At 43.5% G+C, this 23081-nt stretch overlaps 2 protein-coding genes across 2 annotated transcripts; one reads left to right on the forward strand and one right to left on the reverse strand.

Annotated features, from left to right (window-relative positions):
• Positions 1–843: 843 nt before the first annotated feature.
• LOC129582592 (regulator of nonsense transcripts 1-like) lies at positions 844–7895 on the forward strand. Its single transcript, XM_055474130.1, is given in 12 exon segments — positions 844–1386; positions 1476–1517; positions 1758–1782; positions 1940–2250; positions 2620–2663; positions 2749–2787; positions 4830–5198; positions 5438–5551; positions 5951–6157; positions 6160–6432; positions 6808–7537; positions 7815–7895. Coding segments are annotated over 12 exon segments (2511 nt in total). The 5' UTR covers positions 844–1049; the 3' UTR covers positions 7835–7895.
• Positions 7896–19997: 12102 nt separating this feature from the next.
• LOC129582648 (metabotropic glutamate receptor 3-like) lies at positions 19998–22817 on the reverse strand. The gene is made up of 5 exons (XM_055474215.1): positions 22417–22817; positions 21835–22068; positions 20804–21622; positions 20675–20746; positions 19998–20615 (listed from the first exon to the last, which is right to left on the reverse strand). The coding sequence occupies exons 1-5, from the start codon at positions 22679–22681 to the stop codon at positions 20383–20385; spliced, it is 1623 nt and encodes a 540-aa protein (XP_055330190.1). The 5' UTR covers positions 22682–22817; the 3' UTR covers positions 19998–20382.
• Between the last annotated feature and the right edge of the window lie 264 nt (positions 22818–23081).

Genomic DNA, 23081 nt, shown 5'->3' on the forward strand with positions numbered 1-23081 from the left:
GTGGCATTCAAAAGCCTCATTATGAATCCCAAAGCCTCATTATGAATCCCATTATTCTTATCCCAAATTTGCTTGTAAACGCGCGAGTCTAGCGTAGTATGAGTATTAAGATCGTTCTACACCGAACCAGACAACGTCTTTGGTATTTAAGTTATTTTTAAAATTTCTGTTTATTGTAGATCTAAGTTTTTTGTAATGTATAAGAACAATGTTTAAGAACGCGGAAAAGCTAAAACGTTCTAGTGCAAACGCGCTTTCCGGTTCCGAAAACCAAAAGAAAATTTCTTCGCTTTAGAGCGTTTTGTTGAAACGTGACAAAGCTGAAAATTTTTTCAAAGTTTATTTGAAAAAATTACAGTTTTTTTAATTACACTACATACTCTGCATTTGAATATTAGCTGCTCCACGCAACAGTGTTTTATGCAAAAGGTTTTTCAAGGTCACCTTGAACTGATACCTGTACCGGTACCGGCGTCCGAGCGATGGTCCAGGGCAGATATTTTCGAAAACAAAATGCATGTGGGACCCTTTTGGGACATGCTGAGTTTAATGGTGAAATCGGTTTTTTAATTTACTTAGCGGTTTTTTCTAGCCAAGTTCCACGGGGCGGCCGATCATAATATAGATCTATTTCCTTGATACGTATCGTAAGTGCAACCCGCTTTAGTAAGTACGAGTACTTACTAGCGCAATTACTCTGTAAGTGCTAATCGAATAATTATAATGTTAAGAAATATGCCGAAACCGGTTACTGCGGCAATGCCAGCAGAGGTCCTCCAGCTAAAAAATTATACCCAGTTCATCGACAAAGGCAGTTAATAGAGATAACAAGGAACTGCCGAATCTACCAAGAAATATCACATCCGGTTCTTCAGCACAATTTTGAGGTGCGCATTAGGATTCCGTTGTTTCCTATAAAAACGGTCAGCAGGCAAACCAGTACGGTGCACCGGCAATCCATCTTTCTGCATTTTCCATAGCATTTAAGTTCTAACGTTGGTGAAAATTCAAAGATCAAGTTACCGGTTAATCGCGTGACTGCAGCAGCAATGTACCCATCCGAAATTCGAAAGTCAGCTTTCCTACTTGTTTCGATTGTTGCTGTCATCAGCTGTATAACGGCATCCACCGTGGATGTCGCCTTGGTACAGTTTCATCTCTGGGGCGATAAGACACCGACGAGTGTACAGTTTGTTGGACCCGTGAGGGCGAAGGCCGTGGAAGACTTGGCACCGTACAAGGATGTTTTGAATATCACCACCGTCTTCGTCTACGAACGCAACGTGACGACGTGCGACGCGATGGATGAACGAGTAACATACTGGTTTGCGAGCTATTATTATCGGTTCAGGATGGGAAATCCTATTATGGGAGTGTTTGGTCCTGGTAATACATATATTGTGGAACTTAATTCGATTGTTTTTAGTGACACCAAAAACTTCTTGTGGTAATCATAAACTGTTAATTTTTCCTAGGGTGCCCAACAGCAGCAGCATCTGTGGCTCAACTGGCCGGAAGTAAGACATAATGAATGCGGCAGTAACCCAAGTGCTGAAGGATCCAAGCCTTATATCTATATAGTATATACCGTATACATACATCATCTAGATTCCCTGAAAGTAGAAGTTGCTTTGTTTTTTCTAAAGCTGAGTTGGCTCCACCTTTGTCAGCAGTATCTGCTCAGTTACATTGTATATATGCGCACGCTGAGCCAAATTAATACCGTTCTTAATGCACGACATGTGCGTGTTTTCTAGGATGGAATTATCAGATGCTAGCTACGTAAGTACTGTACTACCATATGTATTCGTAGCAGCCAAAGGGTACTGGCTGTCAGCTAGCTGGTAAAGTGCCTTAAAGGAGTTTTGACAGGAACCAGATCTATCTGGAATTATTTTTTAAGTTTGCAGTTACTATCAGCTTCCTTATGCTTTTTTAGTTCATGGGGAGATCGAGAGAATGATCTTTCCAACAAAAGGCGCTATCCCACGTTAACCTCGTTGTCTCCCTTCAACCATTACGATCTGAGTATGATGGTGCACAAAATATTAGCTGAGTTCCGCTACAACAATGTGGCAATGCTGTGTGACGATGCCAGCGACAGTTTGGGACTGTATGCTTCGGTGTGTTCATTCGTATTCGACATTATTCTTCTGAAGTATAATGTCAGGATCAGCCGGTATTACGTAAATGCCACAGACGAGAACAATGTGAAACGTTATCTGGACGAGATGAAAACGATAGCTCGGGGTCAGTAAAGGGAATGTGTGTTAACAGCTTAATTGAAGCTTTCTATATTTGTTGACTGAATAATTTTTACACGCTTGATTTGTTCAGCGAGCACCACCCAGTAAAACCAATCATCTCATTTGTGTTCACTGAGTGGTGCTCGCTGATTTGCATAATGTAAATAAAGTATTGTACTACTATCTTACACGTATATATGTCATAGTTTCAGAATCACACTTCTATTGATTTTGTCCACTTTTACATCTAGCAAGCAAACATTGCCGTTTTTCAAGAGCGAATTTTAATTCCGCTGATTTTAGTATTTTAGATATGAAATTTTTATTGCTGCCGTAACGGCTAAGTTATAAGGTAGTTATAACGGTTTTTCAGTTGCCATCATCATTGCCCACGGTGATCGGATTCGTCCAATTATGGTAAAAGCTTGCCGGAATCGTTTGTAGCAGCCTGACTACTAGTCATATCATCATAAAGACTTTGTTTTTGTGTTTTTACACGTAGCTGGCAGCGTCTGACAAGAAGATGACGGAAGGGGATTATGTGAGTATGCCTATCTGTATTATGAAAGCTGTCAGAGACCGCTCACTCGAGGCGGTAGACACCTCTTGTGGCTTTGCTCTGTCGCCCGCCCGCACATGGCTACTCCATTCGTGCCGCGCTATTACGCTGCTTACTCAGCGTATACTTTGTCTACGCTGACCAATCAGCGCATTTCTCTGCACTCTTGGGGGTGGAGCCCTGCGCCTACGGGCGATTCCATGCTTTGCCGCATCAGCTGTTGCATACCCGCAGCACGCGGAATCATTAATCACGATTCCTCACCAGCGCACTGCAGGCACTTTTTCCAGCTTTTCCCACATTGGGTTTTCTGTTGGTTTTGTGTGTTGTTGCTTTATTGTTATCACAATAAAGGCTGTATTTGCCCCATTTCTTCCTGCTTCTGTGTCAGATCTGACATGGTAGCAGATCACGGAGACGTTCGTGTGTTGCACAGCGGGCTTGCCCCGCTCACGGGCCACCTCTGAGTTGTGGACCAGATCGCGTGATCGCGCCCTGTGCCACCCCCGGGTACGGAGCTCACCCGCTCCTCCGGATTTCCCGTCAGTCGCCGGAGCTGTGCCGTCACTCCCGCAGAACGCGGAGGAAACTGCCTCTCCCAGAAGGGGATGGAGATGTCGCCAAGCCAGAAGTGCAGCGATGGACGGACAAACCCACAGCCACACCGTACCGATGACGGATGCCGACGGTGGACGCAACCCGGACCAGCAGGAGACCTGCGGACCCTTCACCACCACCAACAGCCATGCCAACCCCGATCCCCACGGCCGGATCGACCACCATCACCACGCCGAGAAATTTCCCCCCAACAAAACCCTGCCCGTCCTACCTGGGACAACCTTTCCCGCGGCGGAGCAGCTGATTTTCCCTACCCGGAGCAGCGTATTTTTGTGTTTGCAGGGTCATGGCCGTACCTGTGCCCCAAACCCCTGCGCGATTTTCCCCAGACCGTGACCTTTTTCCAGACGGATAAAATGCGGAATCTACCGATTTCCGCATCCGACCCTGGATTCTGGCGCGACAGTGCGTTGACCCAAGCACTGGACCGCCCGTGGCCGAACCCGAGCCAAACCGACCCAGAACCATTCCTAAACCGAACCAGATCCGAGCCGACCAAACCGGGACCGAGCCGGACCAAACCTGACCGAACTGGATCCCATACCGGACCACGTGAGCCGACCGAACTGGAACCGAGCCACCCGGTAGTACAGTCTATTAGACATAGTACAGGGACCGTACCGGTCCCTGTATCCACTGTTCTTTACGGCGCATCACGCCATTTACCTGCACTTCGCAGGAGCTCAGTGTTAGACCGTACAGGGATGTCAGGGCGGGCTTATGATTCAGCCCTTCTGTCATTGGTTGGTTTTGGGTTTTTCCTGTCTGGGCATTTGCATGCTTTCTCACGGCCTGCAGCACAGCTGTGCTGGCTGCAGGATCCGTTATCTTGGCAGTTGGTTTTTTGGCTCGCGCGCAAAGCGCGGTGTGTGTTAGATTTCGGCATTAAAGCCTTCATCCGGGTTTGCTTTGTTCCGCCGTCGATGGTCGGTGCGCGCCTAGCCAGCGCCACTTGACAATTAATATTTTCTTCGGAATTGTTTGATTTATTCATAATTATCGTTTATTTATTTTTAATAAATATTTAATTTTTTTGATTTTTTATTAGTAATACTTACTAGGATTATTTATAACGTGTTTAATTTTATTCACATTTTATTCATTAAATATTTTCTTCGCTAATATTTTCATTTATTTAATATTTTTGTTTTCATTTTTCTTTTTATTTTTTTTATGAAGTACAGTATAACTACATTGCTCCTTTTGCTTTATTCATTTTTTTATTTGGTAAAATACGCGTATATATGACCCGTTTGGAATTTTTATGTGTTGAAGCATACTGTCACTTGGGTTTGTTAACGCTGATCGTATGGAGGAGGTTGCATGTAGTAATCTGATCGCACTATAAGCGAAGTACATAATACATATTATGATACTGGAATACAGTGGCTTCCGGTTGCTTTCAGGGCGGACCAGGCACCGGTAAGACCGTCACCGCGGCAACCCTGGTGTACCATCTGGTAAAAGCCACCCGTGCCAAGTTGCTAGTCTGCGCGCCCAGTAATATCGCGTTGGACCAGCTGACGGAGGAGATCTGGAAGACCGGCCTGAAAGTGGTGCGCGTCTACGCCCAGAGCCGCGAGGGGGTGGAATCGCCCATGCACTTGCTGTCGCTGCATCGGCAGATGCTGACCAATCCCCAACTGAAGACGCTACAGTTGATCAAGGACACCGGGGTGTTGTCGGATAAGGATGAGCGTCGGTATCGCTCGTTGCGTATGCGGGTCGAGCAGGAGCTGCTCAGCGGAGCGGATGTAGTATGTACGACGTGCGTGGTAAGTAGACATTGATGTATAATTGTTTATATTATTATTATTAATTATAAATAACTGTACTATACTTAAGCATACGTGTTATCGTATGAATAATAATTTAATTAATGATAATAACTTACTCGTAAATAATAAAAGTACTCAATAAATAACCATTTTGATTCATAATTAATTTATATTATTATTGTTTACAATTTGAATTCCATTGAATCTGCTTTATGTTGTTCTGTATATTTCTGTAGAGTGCTGGAGATTCGCGCCTTCACCGGATGACGTTCAAAGTGGTGCTTATCGATGGGAGCACACAGGCGATTGAGCCGGAATGCTTGATTCCCATTGCCATGGGCTGTAAACAGGTACGCATCTGCGCTTTACAAGAATACGTTCGGCGTTTTTATGATTTTTAATTCTAATTTGATTTGGGTTAAATTTTTATTATGATTATGCGATTATTAAGTTTTATAATCAATAAATTATTACTATAAACGATGCGTTCTAACAAGATTGACCATAAAACGGAAAGAAAACTTTGACTGTTAATTTTCGACTTTAAATTTTGATTTTGACTGTTAATTTTCGACTTTTGATTCGTGGAGATTTAAATTTAAATTTAAATTTTGACTGTTAATTTTCGACTTTTGATTCGTGGAGATTTAACCAAAAGTTCTCTTGTCGCGAAAACGGTTTTATGGTTTTCAACTTTTTTATTGTTGCATATACAATTTCCAGTTGATATTTTTTGTTGTGCTTGTCAGCTGGTACTGGTGGGCGATCCTTGCCAGCTGGGTCCGGTAGTGATGTCGAAGCAGGCCGCCGCCGTCGGCTTGAGTTCTTCCGTGTTCGAGCGGTTGATCGCGTTGGGTCTGCGACCGCACCGTCTGCAGGTGCAATACCGGATGAACCCCATCCTTTCGGACTTCCCCTCCAACGTTTTCTACGAAGGCTCCCTGGTGAACGGTGTGTCCACGCCTCCACGGTGGACCGACTGATATCCGACATGAACTTTCCTTGGCCAAGTGTGGAAAAACCCATGTTCTTCCTCAACATCTGCGGCGCGGAGGAGTTGGTCGGTGTGGGGATGTCGTTTTTCAATCGAGCGGAAGCCACCATGGTGGAGAAGATCACCACCCAGAATCCTTTGCGAATCGGGATTGTAACCCCGTATGAGGGACAGCGGGCGTTTGTGGTGCAGCATATGCCGTCGTCGAATGCCGGTTTGCCCATTAAATTGTACCAGGTACGGGCATCAGATCATCAACGATGCAGTAATTACAGATATTACAGTAATTTGTATTTTATCAATTTATTTGTATTTTATCAATGTTATTTCCTTTTTTGTTGAATTTGAACTGAAGTAATATCTCAGTGTGGCTCAGTGCGTGATCCTGACGGGCAGCCAAATGTACTGTGTACATTTATAACTGTTTGGTTCTGGTTCCCTTAATCTTTCGTTTTCACACTGATATAATTTTCTGGAAAGCAAAGTTGGTAGAAAGGAACTATCGAACACACCAGATTTATTTTAATTTCAAGGCTTTGGATGGCGAAACTACCCGTGTTTGCGTTCATTTTCTTAGAAATAAAATCTAAATTTGTTGTTGCGCATGTGTAGACAGCTGAAGTGGCCAGCGTGGACGCCTTCCAGGGCCGTGAGAAAGACCTGATTATCTTGTCATGCGTGCGTTCCAACGCCCACCAGGGCATCGGTTTCCTGAAAGATCCGCGGCGTCTGAACGTAGCCCTCACTCGCGCCAGATACGGCCTCATCATCGTCGGCAACGCCGGGATCCTGTCCAAGCAACCCTTGTGGAATCGTCTCCTGCACCATTTTGCCGCGTCCGGTCTGCTGGTGGACGGACCGCTCAGTCGCCTGCATCCCTCCACCGTCGAGCTGCCCCCACTTACGCTTTTGCGAAGCCCCACCCCCGTTTCCGGTCGCGATCTGGAATCCACGCTGCTGGAAGTGCGTTCCGCTCGGATGCCGGGCGTGGAGAACCGCCCGCATCTGCCGCCGAAGTATGCCCGCCGCAAGGACCCCATGGCGCTGCAGGACCCGGTGCACGCCGTCAGTCCGCAGGCCGTCCGACGTGCAGCGGCCAGTGCCAACGTGCAGATGCCTACATGTCTGTTGGTCCCCGATATGTTGAGGCAGGAGCAGTATCTGCCCTGGATGATGGTACCAGAGGCACAACGGCCGAACCGCGACTATTCGCAAGCCATGACCATGTCGCAGGGGATGTCGCCGGGCATGATCCAGGGATCCAGCTATAACCTGAGCCAGAATTCCGGGTTCATGGGCAATCTGTCGCAGAGTACTTATTCCAACACCCAGTTGAACCAAGGTAAGCGGCGGTTTTCGGGTTGAAATTAAGCGATGAATTGAAATAATGGTTAGCCTTTTTCGGGTATTAGACTGGCATTGCATTATGTTGGTTACATTAAATTTTCGATTGTTTAATTATTTGTTTTTAACTTGTGTGCAGTTGTTCGTCTTTTATCGCATTTTACGTCTTTTTAATTTTTTGCGTCTATTTAATTTTTTTGCATTATGTGCAATTTTAATTTCGCTTTCAATGGCTGTCTTAGTCTTTATTTTTTTTCTCACTAATTTTCGATTAGGTGCAGGTGACTACGTTTAAGCAGCCTGGACAAGCCGTGGCTGTGCGGTGCGCGGCTATTCGGAGGCCATGATCATGTCGCAAGGGAATGTCGCAAAACGTATCGTGGTGAGCCAAGCCAACCGGTGATTACGTATAACTTAATACAATTTTACATGTGTTTTTTCTCCTAATTTGTTGTGATCTGTTTTATTTATCTACGGGTTTTTTGCGTTAAGTTAATTTAATTTTGTTTTTAATAGGACTTCTTTTGCCTACTAAATAATCTTCTCATTTTAGATTTAATAATTTTCCGATCGTTGCGCAGTTGGTTTGTTGAAAGCGCATCATTTTGTCTTAAAAACTTACTGAAGAGCGTAATGCAATTTTGTAATAAAATTATGCGTCCTTAAAATGGAAAACGATTTGGTAACAAACTGAATGATCTGCATCAGCCGAAAAAAAATGGAAACTCAAGAAGAAATCGCTCCGTAAAATACGAAGAATAGCAAAAACAAATTGGTATTCCGACACCGGTTGTTTGTCAACCGCACACACACTGCACAATTTGGCTCATATTTAAAACGTTATTAAAGCGATCGCTTCCCGCAGACAGCTCCGTTGAAACGAAAGTGATAGTGACAATGAGAGCAAAGACCTGCAAGAAGAACGGATGTCTTTTTTTATTGATGCTCAACTTAAACGCCGAAAGGAACGCCACAACCAAAACACTTAATTGATTTTCCACGATTCATACCTTCAAGATGTGCATGTGGTTCAGATCCATCACGCCACCGGCTTGAATGCTCATCTTCAGGTGCTTCTCATTAAGCAGCAACGCGTCAAAATAAACCGAAATTTCATTACCCTGTAATGCAAACGTTTCCTATCTGATATCTTCAGAATGATATTTGCAACAAGACCACTGAAACGAACAGAAGCTAAAGCAGTTCTTTAGCATACCTCTTTCCTTTTCGAGCACGAGAGTACTTCATTGAGAAGCGTCGTAATTATCTCGCTAATTCGTTGGTTCTGCACATTCACAAGCATTTCACTTTTATTCAGTGAATGTTTTGAATATCCGGTAATTCACTGCCACCGACCTTTTCTTCGATTCCAAGCACCGGGACGCAAAATATCACCAAGAAGCAACCGTATATCAGATTCAGCACCCCACCTAAATTATAATATACTGGTTCGTGCGGCAGGATGTTGGAGGCGGCCATATATCCCAGCATCGTCCCGGTATCAGCGACAAAAGCGAATAGAAAAATCCATTGAAAGGCAGAACTCATTTGCTGAGCGAAAGTGTGCAGGCCTCGGCGTAATGGCAAAAGCTCTTTGATGTTTCTAACATTATGTGGCTGAAGCATATCGGTCGGTGTCATGGCACTAAGCTCTGCAAGTTCATACTCGTAAAGGTCAATGCTGATTTCCAAGATATATCCATATCCTAGAAAGAGAATTTGCGGCAGCATGGAAATACTTATGGGAATGATTCCACAAGTCAGCCATATCAAGTAGAATTTCCAGCGCACTATAACCAGACCGAAATTGACCAAGGTTTTGCTGGACTCCAGCAACTGGTTGACCGTGAAGTTGTCTAGTGCGTAGTTCCGCGTCCAGTTTTTCAGATCCCATGCAACGTAAACAATCACGGTGCCGAATAAACAGCCCAGCAACAAGCGAATCTTTTTGATGGTTGTCGTTGGCTGGAAATGCCGGTGATGGCTTATCTTGTAGATGAGATCTTTCGCCAATGGCCGCAAGAGTTTTATGGCCTCCTTCTGTTTGCCAAATGCTAAAAGGACCAGTACCGCTCTGGCTGGCCGCACAACGTCCAAAAAGCGGATGAGAAGGTCTGACAGCTGTTCTTGGCATTTTTGTTCTCAGCTGACCGGCATTTTTGGCTGCCTCGAGCAGCAATCGCAAGATATAGATGGCTGTCATGATAAAAGCTGCCAGTGTGAGCACAATATGCAATGTGCGGTGGAGTATCCCCGCGCATGTTAAAGGTTGTGCTTTTCTGAATGGTGAAGGGATGACAAGCAGGACATGAAAATACTCGATTAACATTAGAATGTACTGGGCAACGTGGTTCTTTGCTACAAAATTTCGTGAAGCCATGATGCAAATAACCCGGATCGACGCACTTATATGATGGTAAGGAATTGTGCGGAAGCTGCTTCCGCATCCAAGTTTGCCAAAGAATAAATAGCAAAGAAAAGCCATTACTTTTTTCTCCAGGGTCAGGCGGTGCATATACACTGCAAGTGGTAAACTTACTACTGTAAACAAAGGATGAAGAATCTCTATGGTATTACGGCAACCCATACTCCCAGTATTTTTTGTAAACATGTAAACGGTATGTAACCGATCGGAAAAGGATCGCCCGGAAGCTTTATTTACTCTGGTCTATATAACAACGTTTTCCACAAACCCATCCGGAAACAAGAACTACAGTGCAAACTCAGAAATTTTTACGAGGCGCCCACGTACGTGCAGGCACATGTAGCCGAGTTGTGCATAGTCACATAGTGCACCTGCGTATTTTCCCTCTATACACTTTCGCTCTTGTTTCTGGACGGCCTGTATTTTCTAATAGCATTAGGCTCTTGCGAACTGCACAGCAAAAGTTCTTTCTTTTAGAGATCCTCTTCGAGGGGTTTAACTTGACAGTTACCTTTGCGCCATTATAATACTAGTAAATTTGTGCAGTTAACGGTTCATACCGGCTTTGCAGCATGCCAAATAGGTGGCAACTTTGGAATTTTTTTGGGTGCTTTATTTAGTACGTTCTCAAATTGGATGGTTCATCAAAAAGCTTGTGAATCGCTTTTTAATGGTATAATTTAAAAACTCTGGTTTTTAGTGGGAAACGCAATAAAAATTGTTATGCTGTGGTAGCCCTAGAAAAAATTCTTACAGGTAACCGAATGCTTGATATGTTTTGCGATGTGTTGCTACTCGTAGAGTACATACAATGATACATGCAGTGGGTTCACTATACCGACGGCTTACCTTGCAAGTTGCAGGCAAGATATAATTGTCATCCCCTTCGAAATTAACAAATGAGGCAGTGCTATGTATTCTTCAGATTTCTGTGTGTACGGATGTTTCGGCAACCGGAAACGTAGGAATTTGAGAGAAACTCCAAAACGAAATTTGGCAGAAGCTACAGGCGATCTTTTTAACGGCGTATAACGCCACGCGGCAGATTTTCGGCTTCCGTCGCAACTCACAGTTTGTTCTTGGGGTTTTAGTCAGTTCTTTGGTCTGATTTATGGCTTTGTTTACTAGTTCGATCCAAGTCGAGATATCCGCGTACAGTAGCGGCAAATGGAGGTACTGCAATACTGTAATAAATGTGATAAAGTTTAAGATAATGACATAGCAGGACTCAATCTCTACTTCTGTCCAGAAAACAAAAAAAATACACCGTTGGGGACCACAATGCAACCCGATTTTTGGACAGGTCCCTTTTTCAGACGCTTTTGCGTTAATGAGCTGATGGCGGCAGCCACTTCCACTAAAAAACGGTATTTGTTCGGAATTACTTTTGACCCAAGGAAAAATTTCTGTTTCCGTTAAGTACAGAGTTTCTTGGTAATTGTGCCGTCTTCGTGCACAGTTATCAAGAAACCCTGTACCTGCCTTTGTACTGGAGCTATTGGCCAACAGCTTTAAGAAAGCAAATAAATTTAGATTATTAAGGCAGGATCAGCAAAAATGTCCAACATCAGTTTCTCGGATAAACTGATACTGGAGATTCGAACTGATGTTCAACTTCAACTTTATCCACATACCGGCATACGTGAAAACAGAAAACTTGTACGGAGATAATGAAGAACCATGACCTTAAAACGTTGACACGGCGGCTTGGATAACCTGCCATCAAGTAAGACAAACCAGTTAAACTTAAGAAAATGTTATAGAAAATGTTATAGACATAGGACTTGGACGCGTATTACTGCAGCTGAAATTGTAAATACACATTTTTATTTGGTACTGTTCGTTACTATCCTAGATAGAAATGACTACCACTGGACTGGCCAACAGGCTTAGATGAGGGAACGAACCACGAAAGAACAGAGAGATAAAACCATTAATGTTGGCAAGAACGCGCGATGCATTTAATCCATGAGATCACATTCTTGTACATTTACTCTTGATTGTTTAATGCAGTCAGCAAGAAAGGGTACGAGAGAAAGCTTGCGCTCTCTCGCATCGTGTTTGCACATGTCAAAATTTCAGTTACTATTGATTCAACATGGGATTTCGTCACGATGTGCCGACGACATGCAGTGACTGTGTCACTGTGTGAACGGATCAGCGTTTTCGGCTGATTGCACCGTTGCTCTCTGTCGGCATTGTTCAACGGAAAGATGGTGAAGTGTAACAATTACCCACCAAAAATCAAAGGAGTGTGTTTATCGAAGACCGCGTATTCCGCGTTGTCTGAAGTTCTGTTCGTGGTTGGTTGGGGATCACGGCTGTAGCGATTCTGCCAGCATGATGAGACATTTATGTGCTGGGGTTTAGTTGCACTGATGCAGCATGTATCAGCCAAATACAGTACATGCTTACAATTACCCCACACTGGCCCGGGGCCGACAGTGTATGTATTCAGGGTTTATGAGTCCCCAGTACGTAAACAACAACCCGATTATCCATATTTACTTTGATTAATTTGCCGAAGTAACTTAAGTACGTAAGGTACACCATGAGGTGGCAAGTTTGAAAAAGCGATGCGACCTCAAGGATCAGTCCTGAATAAGCAAAAAATTAAAATTCTTTATTAAGATATCTTAGTTTTCTGCAGGTAACGCTATCTGTACAGCCGTTGTTTGTTAATTAGTCCATGTGGGGGCACCATGAAGGCTACGGGACGGCCGCACTCACAGCCGGCAGGGCGGCCGATCCCTCCCCAAATTATTTAACCGCAAATCTCTAACTGAGAAAAAGATCACGCCATTTGGCGGCCATGCAACACCGCCCTGCAAGGGAGTGAGCAAATTTTGCCAGTCGATCGAAGGTCATGACAGATTACTTATAGCACACAAAACAAAAAATATTTCGACCACTGGACGGGATATTGAAGTAATCTCTGTTTTATGTGCCTCAAACACAAACGCATTTTCATTATTACCCCCTGGCGTTCGAAGCCAAACCCCAAAGGAGACCTGGACTGCTTTATTGTAAATTGTGGGATGATCGATCATGGCCAGAAAAAAATTCGCCGGCAAATGTGTTTAATGGGTTCATCAGCATTCTGTAGGACCTTTGTGTATAAGGCAACAAGAATACAATGATGAAGAGCTTAGGCTGTGCGGAATTGCTCTGAAATTATACTCACGCTACCATAGAGATCATTTTGCTACAATGATCTACACAGACACATTGTCTACTTTAGCGGTAATCAATTGTCTTCAATCTGTATTAGGAGTCCAGCTAGCAACTGCTACCAGCAAACGTTGTTCCTGTCGGCAGCGTCTTCACCAAGCTCTTCACATCAGCTTTATCTTAGGTGGCTTCGCTATCAGCAGCATTTACTTGTTACGATTAGTCCTTTCCACGGATTCGGACGCGGACCGCAAGCGCATGTTGTTATCCGATTTTTTTAACTACATTCAGGACATCATGAAACCGGCACGCGGTGCTTTGGTCTTTTTGGCATTTCGCCTGCGGCAGCAGGAGTTAGCGGCACTGCAACCGCTGGCCAGAGATTTACTAAATTTAGTCTCCGCCCATAGGTTTACCACCTGGGTTACATACCAACGCATTAAGTTTCTCCTGTTTAGCATCGTTATATTGATGATCCTGTATATCGGATGAGACTTTATCACGTGGTTGGTTAACCACTACTACCTATCTTTTGCGCTGGACCGTTTCACAGAAGACAGTCACACCCTAGCCCAGCTCGGTGCAGTATGGAAACGCTGGAAATTTTATCTGTTGTGGCTCGTGTTTGGAATCATACCGATCGCGTTCTCCATGTTGCCGCAGATGCTCTTTCTTGTACACGGTTGCGTGCTGAAACTGGGAATAGATTTGTACGAAGACCGGCTGCAACAAATGCTGATAACCTCGCCTTGTAAATTGGTGCAGCCAGGAAAGGGCCAAGAACTTAAGGGAAGTGGCCCGGTACATGGTACCAAATTCGTGTACCTGCACCGAAACTTTCACTTTCGCGCACTCAGAAACCATTTTTTCTCTTGTTTGATGACATTCTGTTGCCAAATGATTTGTATACACTGCCCTGAAAACCGTTTGCGCGCGCAACATCCGGTTCGGGAACTATAGCTGTTCGAAGATTCCGAAAAGTTTAAATGCATTCAGGTGTACCAAAAGTCTCATTATGGACCGATCTCCTTCAAATTTTGCACGTAAATGCGCATGGCCACGAAGAACGTTTTTACACCGATCCACTGTTCCAGCATGATTTTAAAAATTTAAAATGATTTTCAAAAATTTTAAAATTCATTTTAAAATTTGAAAAAAATCATGGAAGTATGGATCGGTGTAAAAACGATCTTCATGGCTATGTGCATTTATGTGCAAAGTTTGAAGGAGATCGGTCCATAATGAGACTTTTGGTACACCTGAATGCATTTAAACTTTTTGGAATTTTCGAACAGCCATAACTCCCGAACCGGATGTTGCGCGCGCAAACGGTTTTCGGGGCAGTGTATACAATTCCTCTGGCTACAGAATCCCATAAACCGAAACAAAAATGTGTTTGGGAGTGCGCGAAAGTGAAAGTTTCGGTGCAGGTACACGAATTTGGTACCATGTACCGGGCCACTTCCCTTAAAGAGCTTATTCAGCTGCGGCGAAGTCTGCACAAGTTTGCGATGCAGATAAGTGTGGCGTTTCAGTGGGTATCGGCACTGGCATTCGGCGTGGATGCCCTGACGATGCTTGGTTTCATGGCGGCTGCCAAGATTTTATCGCACGAGCCGGATTATTCCAGTCTGGGCGGGGTGCTTCTATGTGGATGTTTCCTGATTATATTCTGTGTACCGGTACTGGGCATTGACGAGCAGGTATCATGCTAAATCAGGGGACTGGAAAGGAAAACATATGTTATAAAGAGAAATAAAAAATTAGGCGCGTTTTCCGAGAAATATTTACCGTGCTATTCCGGCGCGGAAATACAGTTATATTTAAACATCTTATTAAACTGGCGAAAATCAAAGAAAATCAGTACATGTGAAAAAGTTAATTTTAAAATACATACTACAGATATACAGCTGTGTGGGGTGCCGTATCGCGCAATATGTTGAAGTGTTTTAATTGTTTGCCGTTATGAATGATCCGGTTTTTTGAAGCTTTTGACATTGGCAAAACTGCAAGGAGAACTGTTTACAGGGCCGTCGAATCAGTGGGATTGTAACCAGCATTCTCAACGATGTCGTTTACCACTTATCAGCAGAGCAGGTACTTATGCCGATGTGCGCAGCTTTTTATGCCACGAAAACATGTGTGCCTCGTTGTTACTACGAAGATGGAAAAAGGTTGTTTTTACATAGCGAGAAGAAGTCATGATTTATCTGAAAAGCCTCTTGCTGAGCGAAGAAAACCTGAAGCTGGAGATAAAAGCCGGTGGAACAACGTATCTGAACCGCGCTTTAATTCTTAAGGTGAACAGTTAACTCTGGACTCGTTGACACGACGAGGTTAGCGCTTGTAATGAATATAATAAATGTTCTGCTTGTTTTACAGATAACTGCATTTATCGCCACTATTACCTTGATCACAACGGAACTGTACTCGAACGATGAGCAGTTTCTTCGCTCACTCAACAACATGAGCCAAATTATTCACTGCGCTTGTTGACGTACTGACTCAGTATTCTTGTGCCAACGTATCTACCCTTGCATAAAAACCAAATTTGTGTTCCGGAAGTTGTCACTTTTCTTGTAAAGTAAGCGTACTACCGTAATTTCCATGTGGCCGCTTGAGCCGTGAAGTCAATCTTATACTAATTGTTATCGTTACGGTTACACTATAATTTTCTTATACAGGTAGCAATCGAAGGCATACGATATCAGCTACTTCATAAGATGTCTTTAGATAGTGCAAACTGCAAAGTACATATTAATTTTCTTTGAGGCGACAAAATAAAAAAACGGTTCGAAAAGGAAAAACAAATTGCATTACTGCACAAAACATGTGTAGTGTAAACTTGTAACACATCGCACATGCATAATTTTAAGGTTTAACGGCAACTGAATTTTTCAGCTAAATAGAAACCTCCGTGAACGATCGGAACCCTGAGTACTGCATAACCGCAGCGGTGCTGAATCGGTTACCCAACGTGGTTACTTAGGCAGTACTGAAGAAGCACTTATGTAACTAACGGAATGGCTTCCCACTCATGACAAATTTGCTTTTTGAAGATCTGACAATTATTGTCTCTAAATTTATGCGCTTTAATAAAGCAGCAATTATTGTGAAGAAAAATTACCGTTGTTTGACTGGGTTTCGACGAAGTGTTTATTGGAAAACCTAGAATGTGGTGCCAGTTTACCAACCACTGCAAATATTCGGTTCCGGGTTTGTCCATTATTAGGCAGTATAATTCCATTAAGGCGTGAATTATCTCGGCCGTTTTGCGCTGCCAGGCAAAATTCCTTCGCCCAACATGAGGTGCTATAAAAACCAAGTGAGCTTACGACTGCAAAAATAACAAAAGTCGCCCAATCGCTTTCCAGTACTTTGTAGTACCACGGTCTCCCTAAAAACCTTTACAATGCATAAGTTAACTGTTGTCTTGATCGTCGCCGGTTTACTGGCCGGCGCATCCGCCAATGCCGGTTTGGGTGAATGCTATAAGTTCATGCATAAAGTACAAAAATTCCGCGGCGAATCTTGCAACGCCTTCTACATGATGTGCGATGGATCTTTCTCCCGCAAAGACTGCTCCTTCGGCCTGTGCTCCACGGATTTCGAGGTGACCTGTCCACTGCCGGGCCGGGCCGATGTGCGAATCAATTCCCAAATGTCCTGCGAGGAAGTGAACGGCAATGCCACTGCGTTGCAAGAGCAGCTAAACCCATGCTCCAACCGATTTTCATGATTGTTTTAAAATGAAAGATCATTTTTTGACCAGTACTATTACTAACGTTTCAAGTCGCCGGCATACTACTAAGCTGAAATCTGCTAAAATGCTCTTTACGGTTCTGTGGGTCTACAGATTTATGTTTGACTTTGATGAGACCAAGTATACCCATTTAAGATTAGCATCCCGCAATTCCGCTAAATCTTGGGTGTGATTTGTTCAAAATAAAGATATCTGAATTCTGAAGTTTCCATTTTTTTGCTATGAGAAACTGGGATCCGAAGAGCATGTAATATATATTACAGTATTCGCTTCAGGCTCGAGTAAATCTTGTGGCAAGCAAACCTGACTACTACACTGCTACGATGCAAAGATCACCGCGTAGCGATGCGTGCAATATACTCGCCTACTGCATGCACCTGACGTGAGTGCTGCCTGTGTGTTTGCTGCATACTTGTAGTTCTATCTACCGTATTTATCGAATTAGAAGCCCAGGGTTACAAATATTACAAATGACCCACGGGGTGGGCTCCAATTACGGGCATGGGCTTGTATTTAGGGGGGGGGGCTTCAATTTTTCAAACCAGCTTTTTGGCATTTTTTAACATGGGCTTTACGCTATTTAATTAAGCCCATGGGCCTCTATTTCGGGGTGGGCTTATAACTTTCAAACGACCTTAGGGGTGGGCTCTAATTACGGGGGGGCTTCAAATTCGATAATTATGGTATATGTGATGTATAGGGTAAAAAAGTAGATGCGTTTCGCACGTTATTATTTTGTAAGTTTTGCGCAGAAATGTTCCTGTTGCACATTACTTGTTGATTTAAATAATTTTATTTAATAAGTTTTCCAACCCTAACCGGCTTGGCCGATTCCAACCTTTCTAGTCTCACACTGTAAATATACGTAATGGTGGCCGGTGGGTTTTTCAGTTTTCTGTGCTTGGGACTAATACATTTCGCTGTACCTATATCGTACCGAAATGATAAGTACCAGTGAAAAACGTTTTCTTAAAATTACGTACAGTGCATATACAGTGATATGTTTTGTCTCATTTTCGCAAAACGGAAACACCCAGTTTCGCATAAACAACTGTCATTGTTGGGAACAGGCATTCAAGTGTACTGTGCACCTGCTGTACAATGGTCTGCAATTCAAGGAAGTATGGATCATCCGTCACGCAACATTTTAGACGCGTATTCCATAAAGCTAACAATATATACCTCGATCAAAAATTTATATGGCATCGTGCAAGCGACGTCCTGCACAATAATGTGTGCGTGCATATTTCCCAAATACTGTCCTGCACAATAATGTGTGCGTGCATATTTCTTGGTTTTTCGCCTATTCTCGGCAGCGTGAACCAAACGTTTTGCTTGCCGGTACACATAGAAATAATACGTATTCGTGTGAACACACCTGACTTCAAATAAAAAGTCTAAAATCAAAGATCACACAGAGAGAATTATTTATACACGGCAAAAAAAAATCCTGTTCCGCTAGAAACATGCAAATTGAAGAGTGCCGTAGATGAAACAATGCAGCAGTGGTGATGTACAGATAGATTCGAGCAGCAGCAGCTTTTTAACACTTTCGAAATTGTTTCTGCACGAATGGTAATTATATTTTTACTGAAATTAACAAAATGCAAAGATTAATTTCTACTAGCTCCAGATACAAAACAATTAGGTGGTATCTGTTGACTAGAGTATGTTGATGCTGTTATTTTTCTGCAGGAAATTGTTTAAAGAGATTATAAACACCATTTATCTGATATTAATCGTGGCGTAAACTACCTATTCACCGGCGCAGATGCATTAATTATCACGTAGGTTTGTTCAACGTGTACTTATGTACGTGTACCTTATGTTGCAGTCAATTTTGAATGTCTGCAGGTTGACGCTGTACCATACTTTATAGTACTAGCAGTCTGTATTGTTCCAACAGCGAAGTTGAATCTAATGGGTGGGTAGTTATGTAACCGAAATGAATTTTCTCGTTCACTGAAATATTGCTTTCTAACGACCTGACATGTGCTGGCGCCAGATTAATGGGTTTATCAGATACTTCGTTGTTGTAAACAGTAGCAGTTTGGTTGCATTTAACGAAGACATTAATTTCGAAATCTGGGTGCGGTGCCAGCTTAGCAAGCCTTTTAACTTTTAAGTATTCAGTTCCGGCTTCGTCCAGCAGTCATCAGTACTTCTATAATTCCATTAAGGCGTGAACGATCTCGGCCTTGTTGTGCTGCCAGGCAAAATTCCAGCGCATACCTATCTACATGCACTCGTACTATAAATAAATTGCTTTTGCTTTCGCCGTTGCAGAATGTTCAGTCGCTTACCAGTTGGACCGTTTTCTAATTACCGGTGTGCCGCCACTTGAACAATGCACCAGTTAACTGTTGTTTTTGTCGTTGCCAGTTTACTGGCTGGCGTATCAGCTAATGCCGGCTTGGGTGAATGCTACAAGTTCATGCACAAGGTGCAGAAATTCCGCGGTGAATCCTGCAACGCCTTCTACATGATGTGCGACGGATCCTTCTCTCGCAAGGACTGCTCCTTCGGCCAGTGCTCCACCGACTTCTCGAGGACATGTAACCTGCCGGGCAAGACCGACGTGCGCATCAACTCTGAGATGAGCTGCGATGAAGTCAATCGCAAAGCTGCCACGCTGCGAGCACAGTACGACGCCACACCCGACTGCAGTTAGGACGTAGCGTTCCTTGTAATTTTTAGTGTGCATTAAACTTTCAGTGGACGTTTTCTTTCTCAACACTTTGTCGACTGGTTTAGAGCGCTTTGAATTTATTCTTCGCGATGCTGCGGCTATTATCTGTAGCCAAGTTTCTTTTTAGCAGTTCTATGACCAATTTCACAGCGAATGGTTTTTTGGGGAACCACATGTGACCCCTAGGTGCGATAATATGGTTATTAAAGAACATGGTGACCTGTCACAACAAATGAATTCTACTATAAAAACCGCAATCAGTTATTCAATTTTCGTAAAAATTTTATTCCATGTCACTGACAAGATGTCAGCAGAATACAGTCGTCGAACGTTTAACAGATCTGTGGTAACCGATGCTGAGCCGCTGGCTGCAAACATTGCTGCAAAATTCTGCTGCTGAGAAAAAACTTTATAAGCTGATAAAGGAAGATGCTTGTCAGCCGAACGAAAGATCAAAATTACTTATGCCATCTATTTTTTTAAAGTCAACGTTTCCTGTCTACAGGAAGTAAGCACTTTTCGCTATTTTCGAATACCACAAAAATGAGGAATAATTTTCTGAATAATTATTGCAGAAAGAAGCTCGGCATTTTTCGTTATTATCTTAAATACACCAAAGCCACAGACTTGCTTAAAGTTCAACACGGTTCTTTTAGTGTTCTGTTATAAAGTCAGTGTTGAATTCATACAACACCAGCAGAACGAGTGTTTTATTATTTCGTTCACTATAAATGCTGCAGACATGTTGAACAGCGTACGCCTAGTTAACCATTATTGTGATGCATAATCCGTCTCCTAGGAGGCAGCGCATACCCATAAGCAGGTATTCTCCCCGAAGACCTGCTTCTGACCTTTGGCACAGGGCTCGCTGGCTCGCGATTTCGGGATGCCTGCATGACCCCGCGGCCACTGGATCTTGTCTACATGGATATCCAGCTTAGACGGACTCCAGTCGCCTACTTTCACATTAGCGTAACTTCCACGGGCTTTCTCCAGACGCTCGTAATATAACCGCACATCATCCTCACCTGCAACAACAATGATTTATCATCTCATGGAATATGTTAAAAGAATGCAAGCAACGAACCGGCATTCTTGGGCAAAATTGGCTGCTCGCCGCCACTGGCCACCTTGTGATAACTATAGATTTCGTATTCCCCTAAAGACAAAGATAATGGGGACGCTTTATGTTGTGTAGTTTGGGTTGCACATTTACCTTGACTAATCGGCGTTTTTAAAAGAGAATTGTATAAAAGCGCTCCATCAATCTGAGTGGGAACTTGCAATCGTGCATCCTTCGCCGCGCTACCGTGCCCAAGATAGCTCTTTAACGCTTTTGCGTACACTTGAACCGCTTCGTAAAGTCTCGCTGCTTTTGAGTCGGTAGTGAAATTAGCCTTCTTCAAACTCAAATTCGGGTCGCAAGATTTCCAGTCGGACTGTCGCCATGTAGGGTCAACCGGCGAGGTCCCAGCGATCTTGCAGCTGAACTTGGTCTCCCAAAAGCGTTGGAAATACGGATTTCGGTGAGCATCTTGTCCGGGCTTCAAGCCAATTAAGTGTTGCTCAAACGCGGCCTGTGTTGGAGGTTTGAGTTTTAGCGTCAGAGAACCTTGAATTTCGTCCTCCAAAAACGCTCCCTGGAATCCCGCTAACTCGGCGGGGTCCTGAACCAAACCTACATACAGCAATCCGTTTTCTGGACGGTTCTTCGCTTGCTTGAAAAAGTCAACCATCCAGGCGATCGTCATAATATTTGGCGGAGCAAACACGATCAGAACCGGCGCTGTCGAGCTGTCTCGCGCTATTCGCTGCAGTGTGTCGGAATCGCCGTCGTAACCTTCGTCGCCACCAGTTCGCGCACGAATTGTCAGGTTGCTTTTGATGCAGATATGGTGTCTCTGGACTTCCGCTAAAAATCGCTGCAGGCGCGCGCTGGTTTCAGGGTCCTCGAACGCCGCAGAGTTAATGTACGTCCAGTTGAAAAAGGCCAAGATATCTGCCAGTGCTTTGCCTTGATCCTTGCCGGTCAAAGCTGAACAATATGGAGACAGATTACTTTGTACGAAACTCTTAAACGAGAGAGCCCAATCGGGAGCAGCACATACTAAATTAATTAACAAATTCAAGGTATAGTATAGATCGTGCTGTAAATTAACCCGTTAAACACAGTTTGGTTCCTTTACCCATTTTTAGGCATTTCGTTTAACATTGCGCCTAATAAATCAGTATAGCGGGGTCACCTACTGGTCATGTTGAAGAGGCCGAACTGCTGTTTGAACCTTGAGGTGTCATCTGGGTACGGTTTCATCGTCAGGCCCCGGTGGACAGCGACTAAGTTTAGCACTGGATCGACGTTTATGACAGTGGAACTGTCGCTTTGATTAGGACCTACTTCAAAACGTGGCTGGCTGGATACCCGGGTTACCGGTTGATAGACATCGACAGTATCGATAAAGCAGTGATCCGATATATTAGCTCCTGCAAATTACAATAAAAGAGCAACTTGGCTTAAAATTTTTCCAGCAAACTCATTTCGGCGATCAGCAACAGGAATAAAAGAAAACATGCTGCAGTGAATTTACTAGTAGTTTTAGATGTACCATGTATATTTCCCGTTAAAAACGTTTTTAGTTCATAAAATATTTTTAAGAACCCAAAGGCTACCATTCAGTATTTCCTGTTTGAGAATATTAATCTGTAATAGTTTTTTTTTTATTTTCGCTAATAATTACAAATCAGTTTTGCGGTTGGGTGGCTAAAATAAATTAACAACCGTAAAATTAATAGTCCATATAAAGGGGATGATATCGCTGTTGAATACTTTACCTAGTTTAACGCCGGGAAGAAGGGTTTTGTCGCTGTTGATGGTGTCCAGCGCAGACAGCACCGCTTCCACACGCTGCATACACTGGTTGTATTTTTCCGCTGCTGGTCGCATTTCAGCTGATGGACTTTCATCGTATCCCATGGAGCTCGTCTCCAGCACAATATCACCGGGAATCACGGTATTGGCCACGGATTCCCGAGAGCCGAATTGCGGTGCCACCGGCTGGCATAGGATCGCCAGCGTAGCAATCAATGCGACCAACATCTTGAAAAATGTATTAACTTGTACTTGAAGGCCCGAATTTGAAAAAAATGTAAGCCGTTTGTACGCTTACAAAGCGCACTGTGGAAGTGGTGTACACACCGTTCCCACAAACAGCAGCAAATGCAATTTCTGTACCCAAGCGTGAAAAAGTTTATGTACCGGCGCGATATAGATCGTTACTGTTGATTACAAGTACCGCTATAATGTCAACTGGTTAAGCAAGTTGCGGTTTTGAAGATCACTTTAGAAGATTAGAAAGGTTTTCTCTGAAAATTTGGTAGAATTTCTTTGTAATCTATAACACGCTGGGTCATTATGCCAGTGTGTTATGTGTGCATAATTACGTACAAACCTCTTAGAATATTGTCAGAAACCATGTTCTGAGTGCGCTCTCGTAGTA

The sequence above is a fragment of the Paramacrobiotus metropolitanus genome, unplaced genomic scaffold (genome assembly GCF_019649055.1).
Source record: "Paramacrobiotus metropolitanus isolate TYO unplaced genomic scaffold, Prichtersi_v1.0 Parri_scaffold0000008, whole genome shotgun sequence".
In the NCBI taxonomy this organism is placed as follows: Eukaryota; Metazoa; Tardigrada; class Eutardigrada; order Parachela; family Macrobiotidae; genus Paramacrobiotus; species Paramacrobiotus metropolitanus.

Excerpts from the sequence above, each read along its gene's own strand:
- LOC129582648 (XM_055474215.1), bottom strand. The coding sequence starts at position 22,681 with ATGTTGGTCGCATTGATTGCTACGCTGGCGATCCTATGCCAGCCGGTG. Across the intron at positions 20,747-20,803 it reads AAAAACGCCGATTAGTCAAG|GGGAATACGAAATCTATAGT; the intron begins GTAAATGTGCAA and ends CTTTGTCTTTAG. Across the intron at positions 20,616-20,674 it reads AATTTTGCCCAAGAATGCCG|GTGAGGATGATGTGCGGTTA; the intron begins GTTCGTTGCTTG and ends TTGTTGTTGCAG.